Source organism: Anneissia japonica, unplaced genomic scaffold, assembly GCF_011630105.1.
Source record: "Anneissia japonica isolate Jap-2015-1 unplaced genomic scaffold, ASM1163010v1 scaffold287960_len3192837_cov198, whole genome shotgun sequence".
Classification (NCBI taxonomy): Eukaryota; Metazoa; Echinodermata; class Crinoidea; order Comatulida; family Comatulidae; genus Anneissia; species Anneissia japonica.
In genome coordinates this window covers 1880214-1904167 of record NW_022712725.1, presented here as the reverse complement: position 1 = coordinate 1904167, position 23954 = coordinate 1880214, and the positions used below count along the sequence as shown (strand labels likewise).

The window sequence follows — 23954 nt, the reverse complement described above, 5'->3', positions numbered from 1 at the left end:
TTGTAACTAGTTCTGTGCAATGGTAGAGACATACAAGTTGAAGTTGCGTAAGTCGAATCCAAAATGCCATTGAAATATTGTTCTTACAGAAATTTGACTGTTAATTAATGGAAAACACAACAATTTGGCATGTAACATAAGATCGACTTAGGCACAGTTAAATTAGGCAAGTTTAACTGTATTTTATGGAAACAACTGAACTGCAATCTCTGCAGACCGCTCAAAACGGACTGTTAGTGATGTTTAAAAATAATTGACACATATGCATTTCTATGAATCCATATCCAACATGTTTAATTCACATGATCTGGTTCAATACATACATATTCCTATTCTTGGAAATTCAATACTTGGAATAAATATTATTTACAAACTTCATATTCGTCAACAAATCACCTTCCCTGAATTCTAAGCATCAGAATTCAGAGAACTTGTTACAGTATTTCAGAGACATTTATAGTGCCAACAAAACACTTAACCAAAAGGCATCCACCAAACGGCAAGAGAAAAACAAGGCAACATATGAAATACGGTTTGGTATGTAATAAATTTGTACAAAAGAATGGATCCAGCAAAACTGCTGTGCGGATACGAGCAGCAACTTGACACAGCAATATGACAAATGTGTGTGAAAAATTTGCTTTCTCACTTAAAGCCATAATTAAATTTTTAACTAGGTTTCTGATGGGAAACTGCTGCCTAGGTCCATACATTTGGATGACGTAATCTGTATAGGATGTGCCTGCTCTATTTCTATAACAAATTTATGTTATGAAGTAACGCCTCCAAAATGATAAAATAACATCAATTAAAATTTCATAAAAGCACAGAATCATATCAGGGGAATGGATAAAATCTATGAAAACAACTTATTTTATCATTCTCAGATACTGTATTACTGTACTGTAATACAAGTTACAGATACTAATACCAAGATGAGTTAAGTTTTTTACAATAGCGCCCTCACTTTTATTATGGTGTATTGTTTGTTTTGTTTATCAATCAATCAAACATTTCATTGTTAAATTGCCTTGTCTTTCTTACCAGTGGTCTTGATAACCTTACATTCATGCACATTTTTACATGGGAATTACTAATACTTTAGAAATATACATCATTTTATCTCCTCATGAATGTGTACATCCACATGTTTGGCTTCCACTTCATCTTGCAGGCGCTAATGCCTACAATTTTTTTTCTTCATCTTCATGTCTTTTTGCTTTGTAAATATTTTGCATCTTTGCCTTTTCAATAGCAGTTGGTATGACTAAGTTGTAAGTATAATTGATGCAAAACAAGCTTTAATATTAATAATGCATGTTTGGGATGAAAACACAAAAGTAAATGTCCATATCAATTAAGAACCCATAAAATTCAGGTCCAAAGAGGAGGGGGGGGGGGGAAAGCCATGTTTTACCAAATTTTCTTAGTAAACTACATTCCCCTGTTTCTTAGTTAAATACAATCCCCTCCCCTGTTCCCATATTTTTGAAAATCCTAGATACATCCCTGAAATGTACCATATATCTCTTACCATATTTATATGTATGGCATCATAAATTAACACTAAATTGCAATGAACTGCCAATCAATATAGGAGAAAGCACCAGTGATGTATATGACATCACTAAAGGAATAGACAGAAGCAATGTACATCATATTCATTAGGAAGAGATCAAGGTATTCATTAAAATTTCTTAATAGGATCTACATAATTGTATTACTTTATCAAATGACCGATTTGGTGATTCTACTAGGAAACAACACTGAGCTGCAATCAACTATCAGCCTCATGTGTAATGTTACTAAGTATTGTGATCAATGAATATTCAATCTTTTAAACAATGATACCGGTAAACCTTGATATTAAATATTCAGTTTTAAGCCTATAGCTGAAACGGAGTTGTATAACTAGCATTCATTTTAAGCGTAAAGTTCCATTAAATGTACAGTAGAATTTAAACATTTAGTTACAGTAATTTGTGGTATTAGCAGTGTCATCAGCAAAGATTTAGGTGTACTAGGTTGTGTGAAAAAACAATGATAGTATCGTCTCAATGAAATCAACGCCAGGTGGAATTGAACCACGCTACCTTTGTCATCCAGGTGTAATGTTACCATGCTACAACAGAAATCCAGGTGTAATGGTACCATGCTACTACCTGTACATGAATGCAGGTGTAATGTTACCATGGTACAACAGAAATCCAGGCGTAAAGGTACCATACTACCATGTGTAATGGTACCATTATGGCACCATGCTACCAGTCACACAAGTGAATTCAATGGTAGAGTCCAGTCACATGATTGAAAGTTAATGATTGTCATTCACCAACTAGAAGAAACAAACGCTTCTCCGGCACAGCTAAGCATCAAGCAGGATCCAGTTGTTTGCAATTGAGTCAAGCAACAGGTCTTCAACTGGCTCTACTTCAACATCTTTTGGCAAAGGCGGTTTATCATCATGAACTAACAAGGTCAAGTTGTCTCATTTGCTTTTTCCACCACTATTTGATTGTGTTGAATCTGTTGTTTCAGTTGTTCAGCTTGCTTTTGAACAGCTTCAATCATCGCTCGGTCGGCCTTTGACTACAAAGTAAAAATTCAAAATGCAATGTACTTATTAGATAGACAAATTAATTTAAAAAAAATTACATGTGAATGGAAAAAAACCAAGTTTACCAACCAAACTAAAGATGACACTATTCTTTTGTATAACAACCTCTGTTATTTTTCTATAAGTCTTTCAATAAATGAGGTTTCAAACTCTTTTATGTTATTGCCCTGGAAAATAGGTTCTTTAAAAATAATGCATTATTCATGCATTAATGCATAATGTGATAAAGTACATACCTGTGCATCTTGTGCTATAATTTTGATCCCCGTTCCCTGCGAGTCGTTTGGTAGGGCTAGTAGTATGGGGCTCGTACCAACACCAGCTGCTGCAGCTTTGATTGAAGATAGATCAGCAGCGGTCAACTCACTCGTTGGATCGGTCACTATTGTTATCACTTTTTGGGGGCTATTCCCCAGTAACTAAAAGACAATGTTATAGATCTGAACATCACCATACATGTTCACTTCAGCTTAAAGAGCAAATGTAAGTCATGTACCCTCAAACTGTTCCTACAAAATTAGTTATATAATTATTAATATAATTTAAAAATATTATATTATCATTATTTTTATTATTTATATTATATACTGTAATGATTACCATAAGATTAATTCATAATGATAAACAATACAATAATTATTATTAATTATTATATTATCATTACTATAACATAACACTAGTTCATAATTATTAATAAATACATTATCATTATACTAAGTCATATTAAGTTATAATCATTTTTAAAATAAATATTATTATTCTCATTTTTATTGTTATCATCATCATCATTACTATAAGTTGGTTATTGTTATTACTCAGTTAATGACAGCAAATGCAGTAATGTGCACTGGAGATGTGCTAACCTGGACATGCTGCACTGAGTTGTTGATGCTGTGTTGGTTGTCATTGGCCTTAGCCAGGTTCAAGGCCAGCTTCCCAGCCTCTGTGATAGAAAACCCCTGAGCACCATCCACTGCATTTGCTTCCAACCAGGCTAATGCATCACTAGGACTTACTACAATGAAATACATCCATCAACTTATTTAGTATTGTTACTTGTTTGATGTTATGTATTGTTATATATCTCCCTCTAGAGATGTGTTAAGATGATCTATTAATTTATCAAATCAAATTTACAGCAAAGTTTACTGTTCAATTGTAAGATACAGAAATTCTACATAAATAAAACTACTGATATATTTATTACAAAACAAACATTTACTTGTAGGTATTCAAATGTCATTGATGTAAATGCATGCTTTAATGGTTTAATCATAATCACCTGGTTTATCTAAGGGTGCCGAGGCCTCCGCTAAAGCAGCTAACGTTGCTAATACTGATGTTGAACTGGTAGAACCTCTGGAATAGCTTGCTGCACAAATTAATCAAACAAGTTCCAATTAATTTAATTATCACTAGTTTAAGGATAATTATTCTGACTACATTGGAATTTAATATTTTAATATGTTGGTCTTCATACCAAGGCATCCATGTTGTTAACATTTTTCTAGGTCGTTGAATCAAACATATATAGATTACATACTGAGCTCTCGGAGAGTATTTCATATTTTGCAGCTAGCAATCAGCATATCTAAATTTGAACCTGCAAGCTATCCATTTATACTTAAGGGTGGGGAGAGTAAACATTGATAAAATGCTTTGCCCAAGAACACAAACAAGTGTGCAGCTTCAGACTTCAACCTACAACTAAAAACTTTGCCACTGTACCACATGGTTCTGCATTTAAATATTATCATTATCATCTATTATCACTTTTATTCATTATATTAAAAGATAATAACTTGTCAACTAAATAAACAAAAATAAATCAATATAGAATTTCATATAATGAATCTTTCACATAGAATCGTACTTACATTTACAATTATTATATATTTGTGTTGATGTCGTTGGTAGGGAAGCAGCAGGCAGTTGTGTAAAGCCTGGTAGTGTGGTACAGGGGATGACAAACTGGTTAGTTTGACAGTCTTTCAACAAATTAGGACTGCAACTTCCATTCTGACCCTGTAAGATCACAAATAAATACCTTTTATTCATTACATTTTTGTATAAATTAACTAGAAATCTCAAGATATGCTACAGCTGTGGCAGATTGTTTTTTTTTTTTTTGGCACACATGTGCACCAAGTGCCAATAGTGAATACATCACTTTCTTTGTAGGTGACAATCCCTTAAACAAGAGAAACATACACACATGATGCTTTACACACACTAAATTCAGTGGCCTATCTAGGAGTCTTGAAGTGGTGGTGCTGATGGGGAGGGGGGCTTTGACTCACAAAAGGTGATTCTAGGTGTTTTTTAACAACTTGACCATGATTTTTGGGTGGTGCGAGTAATTTTTGGTAGGGACGTCCACCCCCCCCCCCAAAATACACCACTGACTAAATCTCAGTATGAGGCTTAGGAAGTGCAGTTGTTTTGGTCATGAGAAAAAATCTTGCAACACTGACAGGAATTGAACCTAGGACCCTGGGATTGGAAGGCAAGCATTTTACCCACCAAACTCCACTCCAATATGTTCAAATGAGAATATGTATAATGTAATTATAAAAATGATAATGTATCCAGAGAGAAAAGATGTACTTCATTGCCCAAGGTCTCAACACACACAGTTGCATCCTCATGTTTCATTTTTGTATGCTTTTGTTGATTAGTCTCCCTCATATTGAATGGCAATGAGGGTAGTTTCTGCCAATCTAACTTCATCAAGCTTGCATCATTTGGTCACTCCACTCATTCTAATACAGATTAAAGTATGAGTGAAAAATAAACTGATTGATTGGTTGATTACTTACTCCTGCTTGTGACAGTATTTGTATTATCTCCGTATTACAATTATCTGTTGCTATATCAATTGCAGATTTCTCAAACTATAAAAAACAAAACAAAAAACAAACAAAAAAAATTATTGAATATAGGATTACTCATTTCATTAACTGTATTTCCCCTCTTTATTTATGACTCACTATACAGTACTCACTTTGTTCAGTAACATTACATCTGCACCATGTTCAACCAACACTTTTACAACATCTTTGTAACCTCTTTCAACTGCCCAATGTAGTGGGGTCATTTTAAGCTGGAATGAAAAAAATAGTAAAGAGTATCATATATCAAAGGGTGATGAACAATGTCTGTCGTTGTAGCTGACGAAAGTATATTACATAAGTTATTTAAATAATATATAGCTTATTAAAATTTACACATAAAAAAAGATCTTTTATTTGAAAAATTGTGAATATCACATACAAAATGAATAAAGATTGATGAAAAATAGGTAAAAAGTGGATGATAGAGATTATTATTATAAAAATTTGAAAAATAGCTTGAAAACTAAAATAAAAATAAAAATAAAATGGAAAAAAAAATGTAAAATGAAGACAAAAATTATGACAAAAAAGGAAAAAAGGTCCCATATCAGCTCTTTTATGATGATGGGTACTATATGAAAAAACAAGATATCATTAAAATAGGTTCTCTTTGTAGAAATGCAACGATAGGGTATTCTTTTATAATACATTGAAAAGCATTAAAATAATATACTGTACATTGTATACATTTGGTACCCAAATGCGGACTGAGTTTCTTTTTCCACAGTTACTGTACATGTGCTGAGTTGCTAAACGCTAATTGTAATTGGCTTCTAATATCTGGCAGTAATGGTCCAAATAGGCCCCCAAGGACTATCACAGCTAACTTCCTTCTACTGAGTACCGTGACTGAAGGCAGCCCCTGAGTAACGCCAGAACACGGCCATGTACTTTCCTAGAGGTAGTATGTAATTAGACGCATATGCGACAGGGTCGAGGATCTTGAATTACTCATGACAATGCAATTGTCACACCGCTGACGTTTCCGCATGCGACGAACATATGTGTATCCAGTATCATCAATTCAAAATAGAAACATAATAGCGTGGAGCCGCTACGAGTGTTACGCTGTTTCGAAGTGCAATGAAACTGCCTGACTTTCAGAGTGATAGTTATGAGTCCAATAGGATAATCAAATTTAACCAATGTACTGAACATCTATTTTTATAAAATATAATTTTGAGAATAAGGATAACAGACTGCCAGTTATTTCAGTTACTGAGTCAATAGAGTACTTATGATGGAGGTAATTAGCTCAAGCTCTGAATACAGTATTATTGTCATTCTCATTTTACAATGGGAATCAGCTTACCATGCATATGGCACTGTAGACTACAAATTCTAATACTGCTATTATAAGTTCTATCATTTTGTTTATGTTAGACAGTGTTTATGTCTATTTGTCTAGAAAACATTTGTTATGATTAGTGAGGGCAAACCCAAACCTAAATTTAAGGATAGGCAAATCTGAGTTTTCGCCAGTAAGATATATACTTTCTTTATGTGATTTTTAGTAATTATTATAATTATGTATTATTTTTATTTTTATAAATTTCATTAGTATTTTTTTGTTGGAAAAGAGTTTCTCATTGTGTTTTTTATATTATCTCAAATGTAATAACAATTATTTATTGGTCCTCATTCTTAATTGGAAATCAGAAAGTTGGGCTGGGCATACGGATATAAACCTCCTTGTATATAAACATTTTAACTTGCCTAACTCTCAATATGAGGGTTATTCAAGACTCCAACTAAAACCTGATTCTGGCGAGGTTTAAACCGGGGCCTTTAGCACAAGAAGCAGGAACAATGTGGTAAAACAAAAATTCACATACCTGTATGGTAACCAGCAAATTTAAGAGTCTATGCAAAAGGCATTATTAATGGGTTTTTTAAGGAGGAAAACATTTTTCCGCTCAAATGTTCGAGAACTACTTATATTAATATACAAAGAACCACTTAAATATCTTGTATTTTATTTAATTTAAAGATCCAGATCTTTAAATTAAGTAGGACATTTTCATGAGAAATCCAATTAAAAGGCTTTGACTTTAGAGTAGACCTAGTTGATTAATACAATTCTACTTTCCATGAAAACCATACAAGCAGTAGAGGGCTATATGGACCAGTAAAAGAAAAGCAGATGAGAATGGTGATGATACAAGCTGTCATGGTTGAAATGATGGTTTGTATCCAGGGCAGTTATAGTTCTACTTTCCTATTTTGTAATCACGCCAACTCTTCAGTACTATTCAAAGGAAATGCTCCAATTTACTGAATTTTCATACAAATTGGTCACAAATAAATCTGTAACCTTGCCATAGTGACATGGACACTTCTCAAAACTTGCTTGAAAAAAAAATCAAATTTACCACTTTCCATTTCTATTAATATTTATAAACTGAATGCTATAATTTGTTATGATAATCCTACAATTACAACTCAAATGCTGAAAGGAAAAGTGGTTAAATTTGAAAGATATAATCTGGAGTAAAAACACCATAAAATATGTAATTAAAATGTTTAATTGCTCATTTACAAATGATCAACTTCTGTCTTATGGAATCAACCAAGTAGCATACGGTATCCCACTATGATAAATGGATTAAAAAACAAGAAACAAGATAATCCGAGATTACAAACCCTTGCCCTGTTGCGCCATATCTTCATATATTACCAGCTATACATATCAGGTGAAATGTAGCCAAGCAGCGAAAGTGTAAAGTTAATCGAATGTATGGGCTTCAAATCTCCCTCTTGTTTTTTGTTTTTTTTTAAATTTTTATTATTTGTCCATCTATAGAATACTTTTTTTTCATATTTTATTTTTTTTCACAATTATTATTATCTTTCTTTAATTGGGACAGCAGATTGTGAGATATACAGCCGGAAAATATTAAAAACAAAATCTGCATATCTTACTTCTCCAATCCAAAGATTTAAATCATGTTATACATTGGCTAATATCTAACCATTGGTAAACGCTATCTAAATTAGGCGTGATCGCCAAATTATTCTGCGTTCAGACGCGTTTTCTATTGTTCTACCAAAACGCGTCTGAAAACACCGTTTGAATAGCGCATTGTTTGGACGCCTATATTCCGCTTTGGCCTTTGCTCCTCCCCTTTAACTATAACCTATTGGATGCACCGTAAAACATATCCAGACGACTCTCTAAAATGAATCATAATACGCCTGACTGCACACCCCTATACCCAAGTACAGCCTTGTTTACCTGCTAGCGAACGTCTGTACGCTGCCTGTGCAAGAACTGACAGAAGTACGTAAACTTAGGGACGTCCCTGGTCGATGCTAAAAAAATAGTCGGTTGGGTACTGGGACGTCGTTCAGTAGGCCTAGTACTGTGCATGAAGAGACTATCATAATATTCAGTGATTTTACGAATCGATGAACAAATATAACGTTAAAAAAATCTGATTTTTTAGTTATTTCCGATGTAGTCGCAGGCCACCATCAGTTTTAAGAGGCGCGATCACCCTCCTGTGCAGCTGTGGTAACCTCTAGCACAGCAATTAATTGCTCTCCTTGCCCTTTGAAAGGGATCATGTGCTAAGACCTATGCCTCTGAAAACGTTGTCTATGATCTTTATCAACCCAGATGTTTACTTTACTTTACAATAATTTTATAGCAACAGATCAAATTTAGTTAATTGTATGTTTAAATATGATGAGAGCTAAAAAGTGTTACAATTATAGAGTATAAAGAGGGTCATTTATTAACATGTTGAGGTCTTACATTACAGTATAATGGCAAAAATGTTTAAGAATGTCAAATAAACATAAAAAAGCATAAAAACATAAGGCCAGTAGAAATTCTTAAGGCTTATCTGGAAAAAAAACCCATTTGAAAGTGAAAGAATACATTGCAATGTTCAGCACTAACTTTACTATGGAATTTAGATACACCGAGGACTAGCACTCAAAGAATGTAAATTAAATAACTATGGGAAACAGAGGCAAGTGGAAAAAAAAGAAGAAAAAAAGAAGAGATGGGATTTTAGAGTTGATGCTCCATAGGACATTGTCTTTAACACTAATACCATGACTTGATGTATATTTTTTCCTATCAAAATGAAGTTTCATCACAAGTCATACAAGAGCACCTGTTGATTGTCAGTCAGGACACTCATAAAAAAGCCCACTAGCAAAGGATACAACGATCATTTTTTTTATGATACAAGGTTTCACTCTCATGGGGTTCATGGTAGGAAATCCATCCGGAAAAATAAAATGAACGGAATTGATAATTAGATTAATGGAAAGCAGAAAAAATAATGTCCAACAATGTCTCAGACATAAATTCAAATGTTTCTTAAAACACAAAATTCTCATTTTTTTTCTCACAGACAATTAAATTTGAAGTTTCCCTCCTGAATGTAGGTCATAAATTATTTGCATTATTAATTAACATATAATTAGCATTAATAATTATTAATTGTACAAGCAAACCACTAATGTATTTTTATTGCATTAACAGTGTATAAGGCGAAACCTAGAATTTAATGTAGTAATTAACAAAGGACTTTTAACCGAATTAACCCTGTTAATTACAAAAAAAAAAAAAATTGAAATGAATGGAATCAAACAATAAACAGAGTATAGAAACGTCATAATTACCTCTACCTAACCTGTGAATCTATTATAGAGGGTGCACTATGCTTGACTCCTATTTTTGACCACATGGTCATTTGTCAATAGTAATAACAGTTCATAACCTGGAAGTTTGATGCCTGTTAAAGCTTTTCTATTAGTTAACGCTAAAATTTCAAAAATATATTTATTGGTACAAGGTACAAGGTAAACTAACTTCATCCAATGCAGGAAGTTCAAATAAGGTTTACCTTGTACCTTAAAATATTAGGATCACTGAGTAATTTTTGTATAGATCATAAAATTTGGCACCAACCTTATTGGGCCTAGACTAGTGACCTATACAATTGTCAAGAGCCATGGAAAATAAATATAACAAAAATAGGATTATTGTATTGTCAGCATTTAAAATTTTGTCCGATGCACATTTTCAATTTTTAAGACACATTTAAGCAAATTTGTTTAAAGTTTAAATTAAATTTTGAATTGAATTATTTCCTATCAGATTCCTGAGTTAAAATTATGAAACAAAAAAAAACAAAAAAAAAAACTAACCACATAAAAACTATGACTTATAATGAGAATTTATAGTGTATCATTCCATCCTGTTATTTTGCTGAAATGCGTTCACTGCTGGAAAAATATTACTGATGAATTCAAATTGTCTGCGTTATAATTTTATATCACAAAAAAGATAAAAAAAATTGTGGCACAGTAATTTGATTGAAAAGGACATTATATCATTGTCAAAAAAATGCATTCTATTACAGCCATTCCAGTTCGTCACCTTGACTTGTATACTTGCACCTTTCAAGTTCCAATCAAACTAAACTATGTAACCAATCAGAACGCATTATTTAGGAGGTGGGGCTTCTTGTAAATCAAATATTGCAAGTGACATCGAGTCATTGGTTTCTCTAACTTGATAGAAAAACTCCACGTGTTTGACATGCTTCTCGTAAAGAATCCAGATGTCTTATTTACATGAGGCATGTACGCGTGTCCGAGGAGATGAAAAACATGCGTAGAATAGATAGAGCACGTAAACACCATATGTGGCATCTGAAGTCATGCGTGACGGGACTGGCTAATGGAGAAGTCAGATGATGGGACACAGCTGACAGGAATTGGAGATACTGGACTATGGTAACCTAGAAAGTGCCGAATCAAAAACCAAATCAGAAATAATGAAAAACGTCAACATCAATGAATCAAACAAAATATAACAATACTGTTTGACTTTGTAGTAAGTTACTGAGCTGCACTTTACTTCATTCTAATTTGCATTAGTACTTAGTTAAAAAAGAGGTTCATAAAATATTGTTATAATGTTTTGTGAATTATTTGCTATTTATAAACAGGTGGGTTTTATTTTTTTAAATGTTTAAACAAAAATAAATAAAAATTTATGATAAAATTCCAAGTGAAATTAGGTCCTAAATGTAGTAAAGTTGAGGCCATGGCATAAAATATCGATTTTTCTCTACAAAATAAAAAAGTATTTTTCCTTTCTCTTGAAGACCACCTTTGGGACCTGAAAATTTGGGGTGGTCTTAAGGTTCTATCTCCAATTAGAGGGTTGGCTTTGTGTTAAATGATTTGAAAATTGTTGGTACTCAATAGATGGGTCTCACGTTGGAGAGAGAACTGTTAATAATCATATTTCATATTACACAGTACAGGATTATGGCTAGAATATTAAAATAATTAAAAAAAAAAATAATAATAATAATATAGACAACAAGGTCAATAGTTCAGATTCTTGCATGTAATAAGAATAAATATGGACTTGTGGATATCAAGGAATGTGGCATATCTAAAATTGTTAGTGAATGGATAGTAGAAAAAGGAAAATTTGAACTTGCCTTGAGGAGATATGAAAATAATAATCGTCTACGGTATATTTTCACTGATCTCTGTGTATGATCTCTATAGACTCTAAGACAGTTTTATGACATTCAGATATAAAGCAAACAAAAAGGGACATCCTAGGTCTGCCTCAATTAAGCTTAAAGAATGTTTACACTGACCACAATAAAATTAACACACACTTAAGGCGACGGGATACCCTTTTTCCTTTATCAGCTGCTACTTCACTGAAAGCACTAAAGAAATATAACACACTTATTTGCACAAAACTGCTCAACACCACTTCCTAAACTGCCTGTTAAAAGGAATAAACCAGAAAAATCCATTTAAGAAAAATAATACTGATATATGCAATGGAAAATATTTGTCAGGACAGGAACAGAGGTGCCGTAGATACGTTAGGCCAGCTAGAACAGGACGAACAACAGCCAAAATTAGCGCAAAAGCTGGTCAATGGAGGAGTAGATTGTCTGTTGAAAAAAGTAAAATGGAAGAAGATGACAGAAGTAAATTTATCTGCACCTGGTGAATGAGTGACAGTAAAGGAAATTCATTTGGTTGATGGGGGTAAGTCAGTGAAGGTTACTCAAATTTAAAAGCTAGATCGTGACTCATCAACATTCTGCCAATGTTTAATAATCACATTTTCAGACTGCACTATTGGTGTTGGTACTATTTATTACCACCATCATTATAATATTATATTAGATTCAGTAACACAAAAATATAAGTTAGTTTATATCTTATTTATTATGCTTTGATGAACTCTTTAATAGACTGGTCAGAATAAAATTAAACAATAAACTTTAAAATCATAAACTTTCTGTAATGTTTTTTGGAGTAAAACCACTGAAGTAATTGGCTGAAGTATAATTTTTTTTAGGATTATTAGAGGCTATACAAGAATGAATGACATCTAAATTGGCTGGTGTGGTAATACATTTGTAAGTATTTCCGTAGAAAAAAATCTGTAAATCATCATAAAATGTAATTATTTTGATCTGTATCTCACTGAAAGCTGATAACTTATTTGAACTTATCAACAAGCTAGTTAATATTCTACTTGAGTTTGTGAAGGTTTCCAGTTTTTACCACAAGACGTTTAAAGGCCAACTCAGACAGCGTTGGCCGACGCAGCCCGACGCGATTTGTTGTCGCGTCGGGTCTGTGCGAGTTGAACGCAGACGCGATGGTGAGCGTCGGGGGCAGAATATTAAACATGTTTAATATTTCCAAGATATTTCTCACGACGGCTTAAGACTGTCCCCGACGATAAATCGGGTCGGGCTGTGTCGGCCGACGCTGTCTGAGTTGGCCTTAAGGAAACCAAGGTTTTTAAGCAGTGAGAATAAGTTTTAAGCTAGATAACAGTGCATATATTGTACAGAAACATGTTAATGAGAATGAATGGGGGTGGGGGTTGGGAGGGAGGGCAGGAGAATGGGATGGTACTAGATTAAAATGTTCAGTTCAAGTACAACGTTTATAGACCTTTCTGTGTGTGTGTCTAATTTATCTCTCTGTCATTCAAATTTTCAAACTTGTCTCTTTAATCATGTTGAATGTAGATGAATTAAAAAGAGAGAATTGATGCACTCCACTCAACTGCTCCAAATGAACAGCTTTGATTAATCAATAAATCTCATTTCATATGGTAAAAAAAAAACTTCAACGCAATATTCTTTTCAAAAAGTATAGTTAAAACAATCATTCCCATTACAATTATACTTGATAGAGCTTGATGAAAATCTAATGCATGTACTGTAATATAGTGAGACCTTTCGTTTAATATTCGTTATCTACAGTTTTTGGCAGACATTTAAAAACCGACAATTCATTGACGAAATTCTCTGAAATTAAATATTCACAATACTTTTTTCCTTCCAAATCCGAGCGTAATTCAAACACAGTTTGTATTAATTCAGTTATAGTTTGTGGCTTCAGTCTTGGTGTCGTTCCAATAACAATGCTAGCCACATGTTGTACAAGACAGATAGGCTAGCTCATCCATACAGTATGTCTGCTTGCAAATGTCTACACATCTTGGCCGTGTTTCAAGAACGGAATATCTCTCCGATCAATCACATTTGGCCGCATGGAGCTTTCATCTCCCAGAGGATTCATGTCTACTACATTCATAGGTTAATTTTAATCCCGGGTATTTGGTTTAAACACATAGTATATGTATATTCAGAATATCAAATTTTAAGAATAATTGATTCAGCAAGTAAAGCAATAGGTTGGATTACCTTTACAGTTATAGTACTGTACCAAATATCTAGTGTTGAGAGTAACAAGTGTGGATTCAAACTTACTTCAGATAGGGAGTAGAAAGCAATACATGTTACTCTCCCCCCAAATCATAATGGGAGTACATGGTGTTCAAACAAGGATGTTTTGTCCCCATACCCTAAAAGTACATTTATTCCCATTAGACAATGCATACAGATTTTGATAACTTCGCAAGCAAATTTCTCAGTCCTTCCATTTAATTTTCAACTGATACTTTAAAATAAAATTTCCTTGTCAAATTGTTTGTATCTTTACCTAGCAGTTTTATAGATGTATTCATGTTTCCTGAGTCCGCATTATTTTATAATTTTGCTTTCAAAATGTTTATATAAAAATTGCATATATATCAAATCAAGTACCGTCAGTTCGATATAAACAAATAATAAATAATAACAACAGTGCTAAATAGGAACATGTTGTAATAATCGTATCAAGCATAGCTCAACAAAAAGTTCATTTATTTCAGTTGTATGAAGAAAGTGTCTGGTGGGATTTGAACCTGCAACCTCTCAGTATCAAGGCAAGTATCATACCCATAGAGATCTATAGGATAAAATACTGTAATTAAGTATGCAAAAAAAAATGTTAATAGAACTCACCATATCTTTTGCATCTAGATCTGCCCCTAGTCTAACAAGCAAGCTGACAATATCTGTATGACCTTCTTGTGAGGCCATGTGAAGGGGTGTTCTGTCCACTTTGGTTCTTGCATCCCTACTGACCCCAGCCCTTAATAACACCTCAGCTGTAGAGAGATGGCCATACTGGGCTGCTAGGTGTAATGGTGATGTTCCAAGCTGAATGAAAAATAAAATCAAATTTGTATGGAATAAAATAGCTGTTGTCAGATAAAGCAAGAACCATTTAGTTGTCCGTCGACATTGTTGCCTAAAAATATTGATTAATAGCCAATCCAAACATAGTTATTGATTGCGAGCATGGTCTGAAAGCACAAATTTGGGACATTCTAAGCCATAAAATGTCCCCACTTGAATCCCACCAGGGAAATTATTCCAGAACCTGACAAAGACCCTAGACGACGTCTTGGTTCCGACCATCAGACTTGTTGGACCCTCGGTCAGAAAGAACTTTTCGATCCACCACTGATTAGAATTTAAAAGGTAACATACATTATTGTAGATTTCAGATTATATTTTCCAATTCTGCGATCTGGAATTTAAGATTATTTTTATTGTCCAATACTGTATTGAGAGGATAATGACTTACCCAATCTGTTGTGAATGGTGCCCCATTGGTCATCAGCAATCGAACATCATCTTCTCGGCCATGTTTAGCTGCTTCTAATAACCTTTTGCCTAGGTCAACCAAGGACATTCTGCTACAAGCCTACAGAAAATTGTAAAAAACCCAGCATAATTACATAAAGTGTTATGTTGACAGCAGGTGCACTCATTCCATTCCATCATGGTCGCTTCTAATGCTAACAGAATCACTTACGATTTCATCACCAATGCTTTCAATTCTATAAGGATTGCTTCCGAATTCACCACAATTTCAGATTCCACTAGGATACAGGATTATGACACAAAATTAAAACCATACAAAATGCCAAACTTTTAATAAAATGACTAAGAAAGGAAATAGTACATTCACCCTGTTACTGTAACTAATGTCAGGCCATTGGCCGTTAGAGGGTGGGCAACTCAGGCACACAACAGAACTTGCTATTTTTGTTTATAATAATATAATATTAATTTGTCTCACAGTATAGTTATTTTTTTGATGAGTAACTTGTTGCTATGCAAATATCTGTTGTTATTTACACTTGGGAACAAATAAAAGTATTTCTGAAATACTTTTAAAAATGCTCGAAAATCTGTTAATTTTTAAATAGTATGTATTTTTAAAAAGTGTATATGCTATAAACATTAGTCTCATCAACAATTTGTTTTTCATTTAGAAAAGAAAGATCATGAATTGGTGGATAGTCCTGAAATTTAAAAGAAATATTTTTTTAATGAAATCAATCAAATTAAAAACACAAAATATATTAATTTTTTTGAAGGGTTTAATGAATAAAAATATTTTTTTAGATTTAGCAGTGACAGTTGCAAAAAAAATTCAACAGAGTTGAAGAGAATCATCTTTTTTTTTTTGTTGCAAGTTGTGTGAAAATGTTTGATTTGGTTGAATTGACAGGAAATTCAGGATGAATTAAGCTGACAGGTTGCATCGCTTGGTGTGATTGTAACCCGATACTCAATGCAAAACAAACAGCCAAATGTGCCATATCTTACTCATCATTTACACGCTATAAAAATGAAGGCAATTATAATCTATTACTTTATTAACGCATAAATTTGTATTTATTGAAAAAAAAAGTCTAGTCCAGGGTGGTCTGAGATTTACCAAGTGAATGTTCACGATTGCATCTTTTGTTCTTTATAGAAACTATTGTCTTGTTTTGTATTGTATTTTGCATCTTTTGCATCCTGTAGAAACTTTTGTCTTATTTTGTATTCAGACATCAACAGTGTAAACACAGAATATTTTTGTTGTGCTACACTTTAAAAGATTTTAAAAATGCCTCAAAAATTCAATTAAAACATTAAGTTGCTCAAATTTCAAGTTCCAGAAACATCAAACATACAGTGAAGTATTTTGCTGATTTGTGTTAATATGAAGAATCTTTATAACTGACAAACAGCAATTTTTTTATGCATATTGAAAAGAAAAATATTTTATTATTCTAATTTTCAATTTAAAATCAAAGTAAAGCAATACATAGGTTGACTATGAGTTTTCTGAGGTACAGAAAATAATATTAAATATTCTTATTAATTTGGAAGTGCATGATTAAAAAAATGCCTTGTAAAAATATATATAAAATATGAAAATAAATTAATAATTCTCACATTGATATTATGTCCACCAAGGAAACCATAATATGCTTATTATACTTCAATTAAGCCACTCCTGAGCAGTCTAAACAAATATTATATAGCAAATAAACAGGATTGACTGTTTTCTACTGTAAAAGTTGCCAATTATCTAAGACATGATCATACTTATAACTAGGTGAGCATTGAGATCATGATGCAATCCATATGTCTCTAAGTGTACTATATTTTTAGTAAGATAATTTGATAATACGATAGGGAGAATAAAAATCAGCGGCTGGGTTCACCACAATAGCGTAATATTTATAAAGTATCTTTCTGTTTTGTATCATAGTTTGTAGCACCTTGCCTCTCCCATGGGTTGTTTTTCCCTTTGGATACAGAATCAATCATGTATAATGTGCAATCCCCTGTGTATAGTGTATGCATATAATTCAGCACACAGCAATTTCATAGCAAATCATTCACATCCTACAGTGGTAAGCATTATACCTCTGGGTGAAGAGAGACAAACTACTGTGCATAGTCAAGATGAAAGTGCTTTTCCCAAGGACACTTGCTGCAATACAATGTGATCATGTTAAACTCAAGCTAAAAAAAAACAAAAACACTGGGAATTATGAAACTGTACAGTTCATCCTCCAATTCTAGACTACCTTTGGAAACAGAGTGAGGTGATCTGGGTTTCGGTCTCCAGGGGGACAGCTTTTGATTGAAAATTGTTATTTTGTAAGTGGTCTCGAATTATAGGGCTTTCGGAATTAGAACCAAAGGGGTCTCAAATAGGGTGAAATGTATTATCATTTACTAAAATAGTAGAAGATAGAAAACAATTTTCAAAAGACTGAGAATTATGGTCAGTGCTGCCTCAAAGTTAAATCCATCAACCATATTTGAATAAGCCATGTTTTCTTTGAAATTTTACTTTACAAAAACAAATTTCATAAAATGATAAGCGTGATACATCATCCAATTGACAGAGAAGGAGCTGGGCACATGTTTTTTCTTCTCCCATTTACTGTTTTGGCTTAAGTCTTTCAGGGCCCAGTATTCTGCTGTTTCGTATTAATAATGCAGTTTTATTCAAGGTGCAAAGCCAAGGACTAACCTCATCACTTTTTATGTGTTTTTAATGCGTATGAAAAATCATACATTTTAATACACATTTCAATTTAGACTTCAAACATCAAGAAAAATTTGTAAAGCATACAATTTTAAAAAATAAATAAATGAAAAATTTGTAGTTTGTCAACCCATTTTTCTTTTTTATTTACTGTTTACCCTATGGATTTTAATGGTTACTTAATACAACACTGGTTTGGTGGCGTCGAACAGCAGGCTTACTTTTGTTCAGTGCGGCTGTTTATGCCGAGATATTCACATTTTTTATTTGATTTGCTTAAAAAAAACATGTGGATACAAAAATACTCATATGATAGCTTAGCCTATCTTGTAACTTTTACAGCAATGACCAATGTTTGCATAAGGGAGATACAGTATCAGTAGCACTAGGAAGGAGCCTAGGCTTTGGCAGAGATACTTTTCATGGTATTGTATTGTGTAACATGCCGAGTTTTGATGCTCGAGATCCCCGGGCTCTTCCTGCATAGCATTACCTGAGGAGCCTAGGGATTCATTCATGGCTCGATCATGATGGATAGTGATAGGGAAATTGAACATCACACACAGAACTTTGTTAACAGGCCTACATTGAGTGCGATGTACAACTGAACAATGGACATTAAAACTAAACTCGAAAGTATTCAACGTTGTTGCTACATTAAATATTATATTTGGTAAACTTCTATTTTCAATTAAATGTTTTGTCAACAACTAACATCTGCCAGAAACGTGAATTCTCTCGCTGTATACAAAATAATACTCTCAGCCAGATAAACAGCAAAATACTGCCCTTGCGTTGTGCTCCGGAAGCAAAACGTTTCACCGTCTAATCTAATTTTCAACAAATAAATAAGAAAAATAACATAAAGTAACTTACCAAATACAGTATATTAGCGTCTACTCAAACATGCACAAAGCAACCTGCTCTCTGAGGACAAAATGTAGCAATAAATTAGATGAAATGCGTATGTTCGTAAAGATAGCTCACGACGGAAGTTAGAAAATGTCTTCCGGAAATACATGTCATCACCGGATCACAGGATGATAATTTTAATATCAATAACCTGATTTTTTTAAAATCATCATCATTTGTGCAAATTACTCTATTTGATAAATATTTCAAGTTTGATCATTATAAATTTTATTTCAAGTTTTTGCAACATTTAGTAGAAAGAAACCAATTTTGGCTATTCTTAAAAGGGTAGAACTATATTACTTGAGCGAATTTCGGATTGGTGTGCATAGGACGCTCAGAGAGGTCAACTCAAGCAACAACAACAATTGACCACTATCATCACAAAAAGTAACAAGAGTTTGGGTGATTTTACAATTCAATTTTCAAGGATTTAAGGTTTCTTGTTTAGCAGAAGGTAAGCATTATATACTATGTTAATTTCTTAGTTCGTCATATTTTTTTTTTGTTGACCATAAATGTGATTTTGTATGTGGAATACAGCTAGAGTTGGGTTCCTCCCATACAAGACCCATGACATGGTTGAATGTTAAATAATACTGTATTATAAATAGGCCTGCCTAACTTCGTTTGCCAAACTTCGACGACTGCCTGGCCTAGGTCCTAGCCCGGGCCTATTTAGGCCCTATGCATACATATATAGCCAAGAATATTGGAAATCTTCGTAAACATATTCAGCATTAAGATTTAGGCCTACCGTAAATTAGATCAGAATGTATATGATACAGTGTGTGTACAGTAGGCCAAAATTATTTATTTATACAAATTAAAGTAAACATTAAAACACTTAACCTAACCAGTTGTTATAGTGACTAGAGATCCAACAAACTCAGGGCTCCTTTGTACCATGTTACAGACCGGCACATAGCTAGGGCAATCATTAAGCTAATTGATTTGCACGTTGAATTCTCGTTTACATTAGGCCACGAGAATGAAAGTTGTAGGTTGTAGGTTTGCGTCCGAAAAATTTTGAAAACACATGAGGCATTTTTTCATTTTTCATTATTCATTATTTTTTTTATAAATGCTGTCCACAAGCCGCGGCATTGGTAATTTTACATTTATTCCTAAGAAACAATGCTTACTTACAGTCATAAATGTACACTAGCCTATAAAACAAGTCCTTTTCTACATTTAAGACCCCTTTATTACGAGATTTCCTATTGGTCAGAAAGATCGATTTGACCCGTAAATGACCTCAGCAGTGATCGGCGATCATGGTGCGATGTGGCCAGGCCTGCCTTCGCTCGGTGTTCGCGACGAGTGATCAGTGATGAATAGATCGTTTTTCTGTCTGTTTTACGACTTGGAAAGTCCATTTTTTAAAAACGAAGTATATTTTTTTTCAAAATAATGAACTTTTCAAAATAATGAAAATTTTCGTGCGGTAGCTTTTATAGGCATGCGGGCGGTGGACGCAAACCTACAACTTTCGTTCCCGTGGCCTTATTACTTTGGAAGGAAGAGGCTATTTGCACGGTAGACCGTGCGAATAAGACATACGTTCTTATTCACATGGTAGACCTAGCCAATCAGCATCTAAAGATCATGCAATGACGCAATCTTGAAAAAGCGCCGATAGTCTTATTATATTCACCCAATGATTGTCAATGGGCTAAATAGCGCGCATTGATCAGATAAGTGTAAATGCGATTGCTGTGGCATAACAACCCCTGTTTCGTTTCATGGTCATGGATTTTTTTTTTTTTAGTTTTATTTTCTTTTATTTATTTGAATTTATTGTTTTTTTTTTTATTTTATTAATTTCATTACCCTATTTTAATAGATAAGTGAATATAAATAAAAGAATAAGAATTATAATAAATAATTTGTGATTAAAATAAACCCATGCTGCTAATGATCATTGATATTACTATTAATACTATTGTTTTTTGGGGTTTTTTTTCAATTTACTATTTTTTTTAACCATTACTGCATTTAAAAAAATTATATTATATTATTAACAACAATATAGAATCAGACTTCTGAAATGGTTCTATTTGCAATGTGTGTTAATATACTTATTTGTCTAGTATTTTTATGCTTTGTGATTATTTCACAGGCTTATTATTTTGTTTCAATTTAGCCCTAAATAATAAAGAATTATCTTATCCTTATTACTAGAGTAATCCCTAAACCTAACTATGACCATTTGAATATATATACCATGCAAATAAGCTTATTTTTTTGCAATTCGTATCATACCATGCGGATAACCTCTTACTATTACTTTTAGTTGTACCGTTACCAACTAAATGATGTAATCCTCGTCATTCCTTATTCCACTTTGAATTTTGGTACTCCTAATAATTCGGCTGAAAATAATAAAATAAAATATTAAAACTCATTATTAATATAGGCTTAGGCACATTTTTATGCACCTATAACACCAGGTGTCATCGTTAGGAATCTTTAGGAAAGTGTTATAATTTCTTGCTTAAAAATCCTCAAAAATTATAGACACTATAAATGATAGCAATACATTCATAATGAGTACGGACAATTAAAAAATTATTAAATTTTTTTGCTTTTCTCGCTGACATATAAGCCGCGAAATCCCAATCAACAGAGCATCCAAAGAACAAAGGTTCAACTATGAAGTTTGAACTGTGCATAGGGTTTTACTATTGGAGCAACCTCGGACTCTTGGTTTGTTATTTCCTCGCCTCCCACTGCGGTGCTGCGCTGTGAAAGCCGGTCTGTATGATAGTACATCAAAGACCTCGTTATCGCTTGTAAACGGTCTTCGTAATTGGCATTTCGTTTGTTCTTAATGGGCTTATTGTGCCTTTAGGCTATGGTTGCGGTTTAGAGGACAGCGTTGGATCTCCAGTCATTATAACGACCCCTGTCCTAACTACTGTAAGCTAGGCCCTAGGCCTACATACAGTAGGGCCAATATTTTATAAAGACTGTATATTTTCACATATATTTCATAAACAGTAGACCTCATCTAGCCTAACTAGTCTATGCCTAATAGTAATAAATGCAGCAATACTAAAAATGTTATGGTTCATTGATGTACAGTTGGATCGATGAAAGAAATTGCACTTGTTCGTGTCAAAATGTGTCACAAAGTGTCACAAAAACAGATTGATATTGTCATGAATGATAAGCTATTCTTTAGTTTATAAACCTAAGAAATAAATGTGAAGAGTTTTTGTGCTGTGACCCCATGCCCTGTTGTTGATTTTTTGTTGGCCGATGATACACAACCTGTATAATTGGTGTATTTACGTCAACCTTGACTTATTTGTAAGTGGTTGGTCTCATCATAGATTTTCCATGGAAACAAACCTGACTAAATATTTTTTCCTTTGCAGTTCACACTGGAATGATATGATAACTGTGTTATTAATATAATATTTCTATGGACCCAAATATTGGATGTTGCTGTATTAAAGATATAACTCATCTGTCCACATGTGTTTAATTATAAGTTGAAAGAATCGATAATCAACACTTACCGTATAAAACATAGAATCCGTTGTTAGTGAAACAGTGTTTTTCTTCATATTTTTTGAAAAGCTTATTTTGTAATCATATTTCTTGGTTATGTAGTTCATGTACATAAATTAAGATTTATTTTGTGTATAATTATAAGTTTATACCGGGACCTCATTACAAGTTGTTTTTTTTTTTTTTTTTGCTTTCTTGGTATCCAGTACTTTCATGCTTTTCTTGTTAGTGAATAAATAATTATCATCATTATCAATTTAAATCAATCTGCATTGAACTTGCATTCTGGTACTTTTGACCAAAATAAGTCCAATGCAAATAGAGTGAAAACTATTTTGAATCCTCTTGGTACTAAATTGCTGTTTTTTGCTAGTTCTCAGTTGGTTGTACCCTACCTTTTGTTACGAAATGTTATCAATATATGGATAAGGAATATACCGAATATGTTCTATTTTTTTGTAGATGTTGTAACCTGAAGTGTGCAAGATGCCTGGTGAGATAAAATTGAAGGCTTTGTACATTGCCAACAGTCTTGAACAACTCAATGAGAAAGGAGAATGTAACATCAATGACATCAAATCAATCAAAGGGTAAAGAACAAAAAGAGAAATATCTCATATTAATATTTATAAAATTTTTTGACATGAATATTGTGTGAGTTAATGTTCTGAAAAATGTAATATGAAAACAGATGATGACATAATTGTGTTGGCTTATTAAATTTTTTTTTTGTGAATATCATAATTGTTTAATTCCATTTTTTTTTTAAATATGAATTTCTTGAATTGAAAAGAAATAAGAGACCTATAAATGTACATTTTACAATTTTGAACTATGAAGCGTACTGAAAATGTTGTATTATTTCATTAGATCAAATAGAAAGTGGTTTGTGATATTTGATAATTGTGGCTCACATGGTGATAACATTTCCATTCTTTGTGCAGAAGTAACACTCAGCATTTTCATTCTTAATCACCTTGTTCCCACTTTAATAAAATTTACAAACATGTAAATAATTTCTTTTAAATGAAAAGTAAATAGAAATAATATCAAATTCCAAAAGCAAACTGCAAGGTAGTTTTTAACTGATTTTCATCTTATTTCTGATGTACTGCAGGCTATGTAATACTGCTGAGAAAGCTTATCGTGAAGCAGTTAAAGCCAGCAACAACAGCGATGAGGAGCGTGCGTACGTCCTTTTTGTCAAATACATGAATATGTGTACGGGGCTTAAGAAGCGTAAAGAGTACAGCAAA

The 23954-nt window shown here is 33.0% G+C and overlaps 1 protein-coding gene and 1 long non-coding RNA gene across 2 annotated transcripts; one reads left to right on the top strand and one right to left on the bottom strand.

Moving 5' to 3' along the window:
* Positions 1 to 271: 271 nt before the first annotated feature.
* On the bottom strand, positions 272 to 19291 carry LOC117108055 (GA-binding protein subunit beta-2-like). Its single transcript, XM_033249902.1, has 10 exons — positions 19144 to 19291; positions 15511 to 15630; positions 14883 to 15080; positions 5622 to 5720; positions 5437 to 5511; positions 4495 to 4642; positions 3900 to 3989; positions 3481 to 3632; positions 2854 to 3036; positions 272 to 2589 (listed from the first exon to the last, which is right to left on the bottom strand). Exons 2-10 carry the CDS (start codon positions 15616 to 15618, stop codon positions 2479 to 2481), a joined length of 1164 nt encoding a protein of 387 aa, XP_033105793.1. The 5' UTR covers positions 15619 to 15630; positions 19144 to 19291; the 3' UTR covers positions 272 to 2478.
* A 207-nt stretch (positions 19292 to 19498) lies between these two features.
* Positions 19499 to 23954, top strand: LOC117107986. Its single transcript, XR_004445314.1, has 3 exons — positions 19499 to 19636; positions 23161 to 23288; positions 23816 to 23954. It is a non-coding gene; the product is annotated as an uncharacterized LOC117107986 (long non-coding RNA).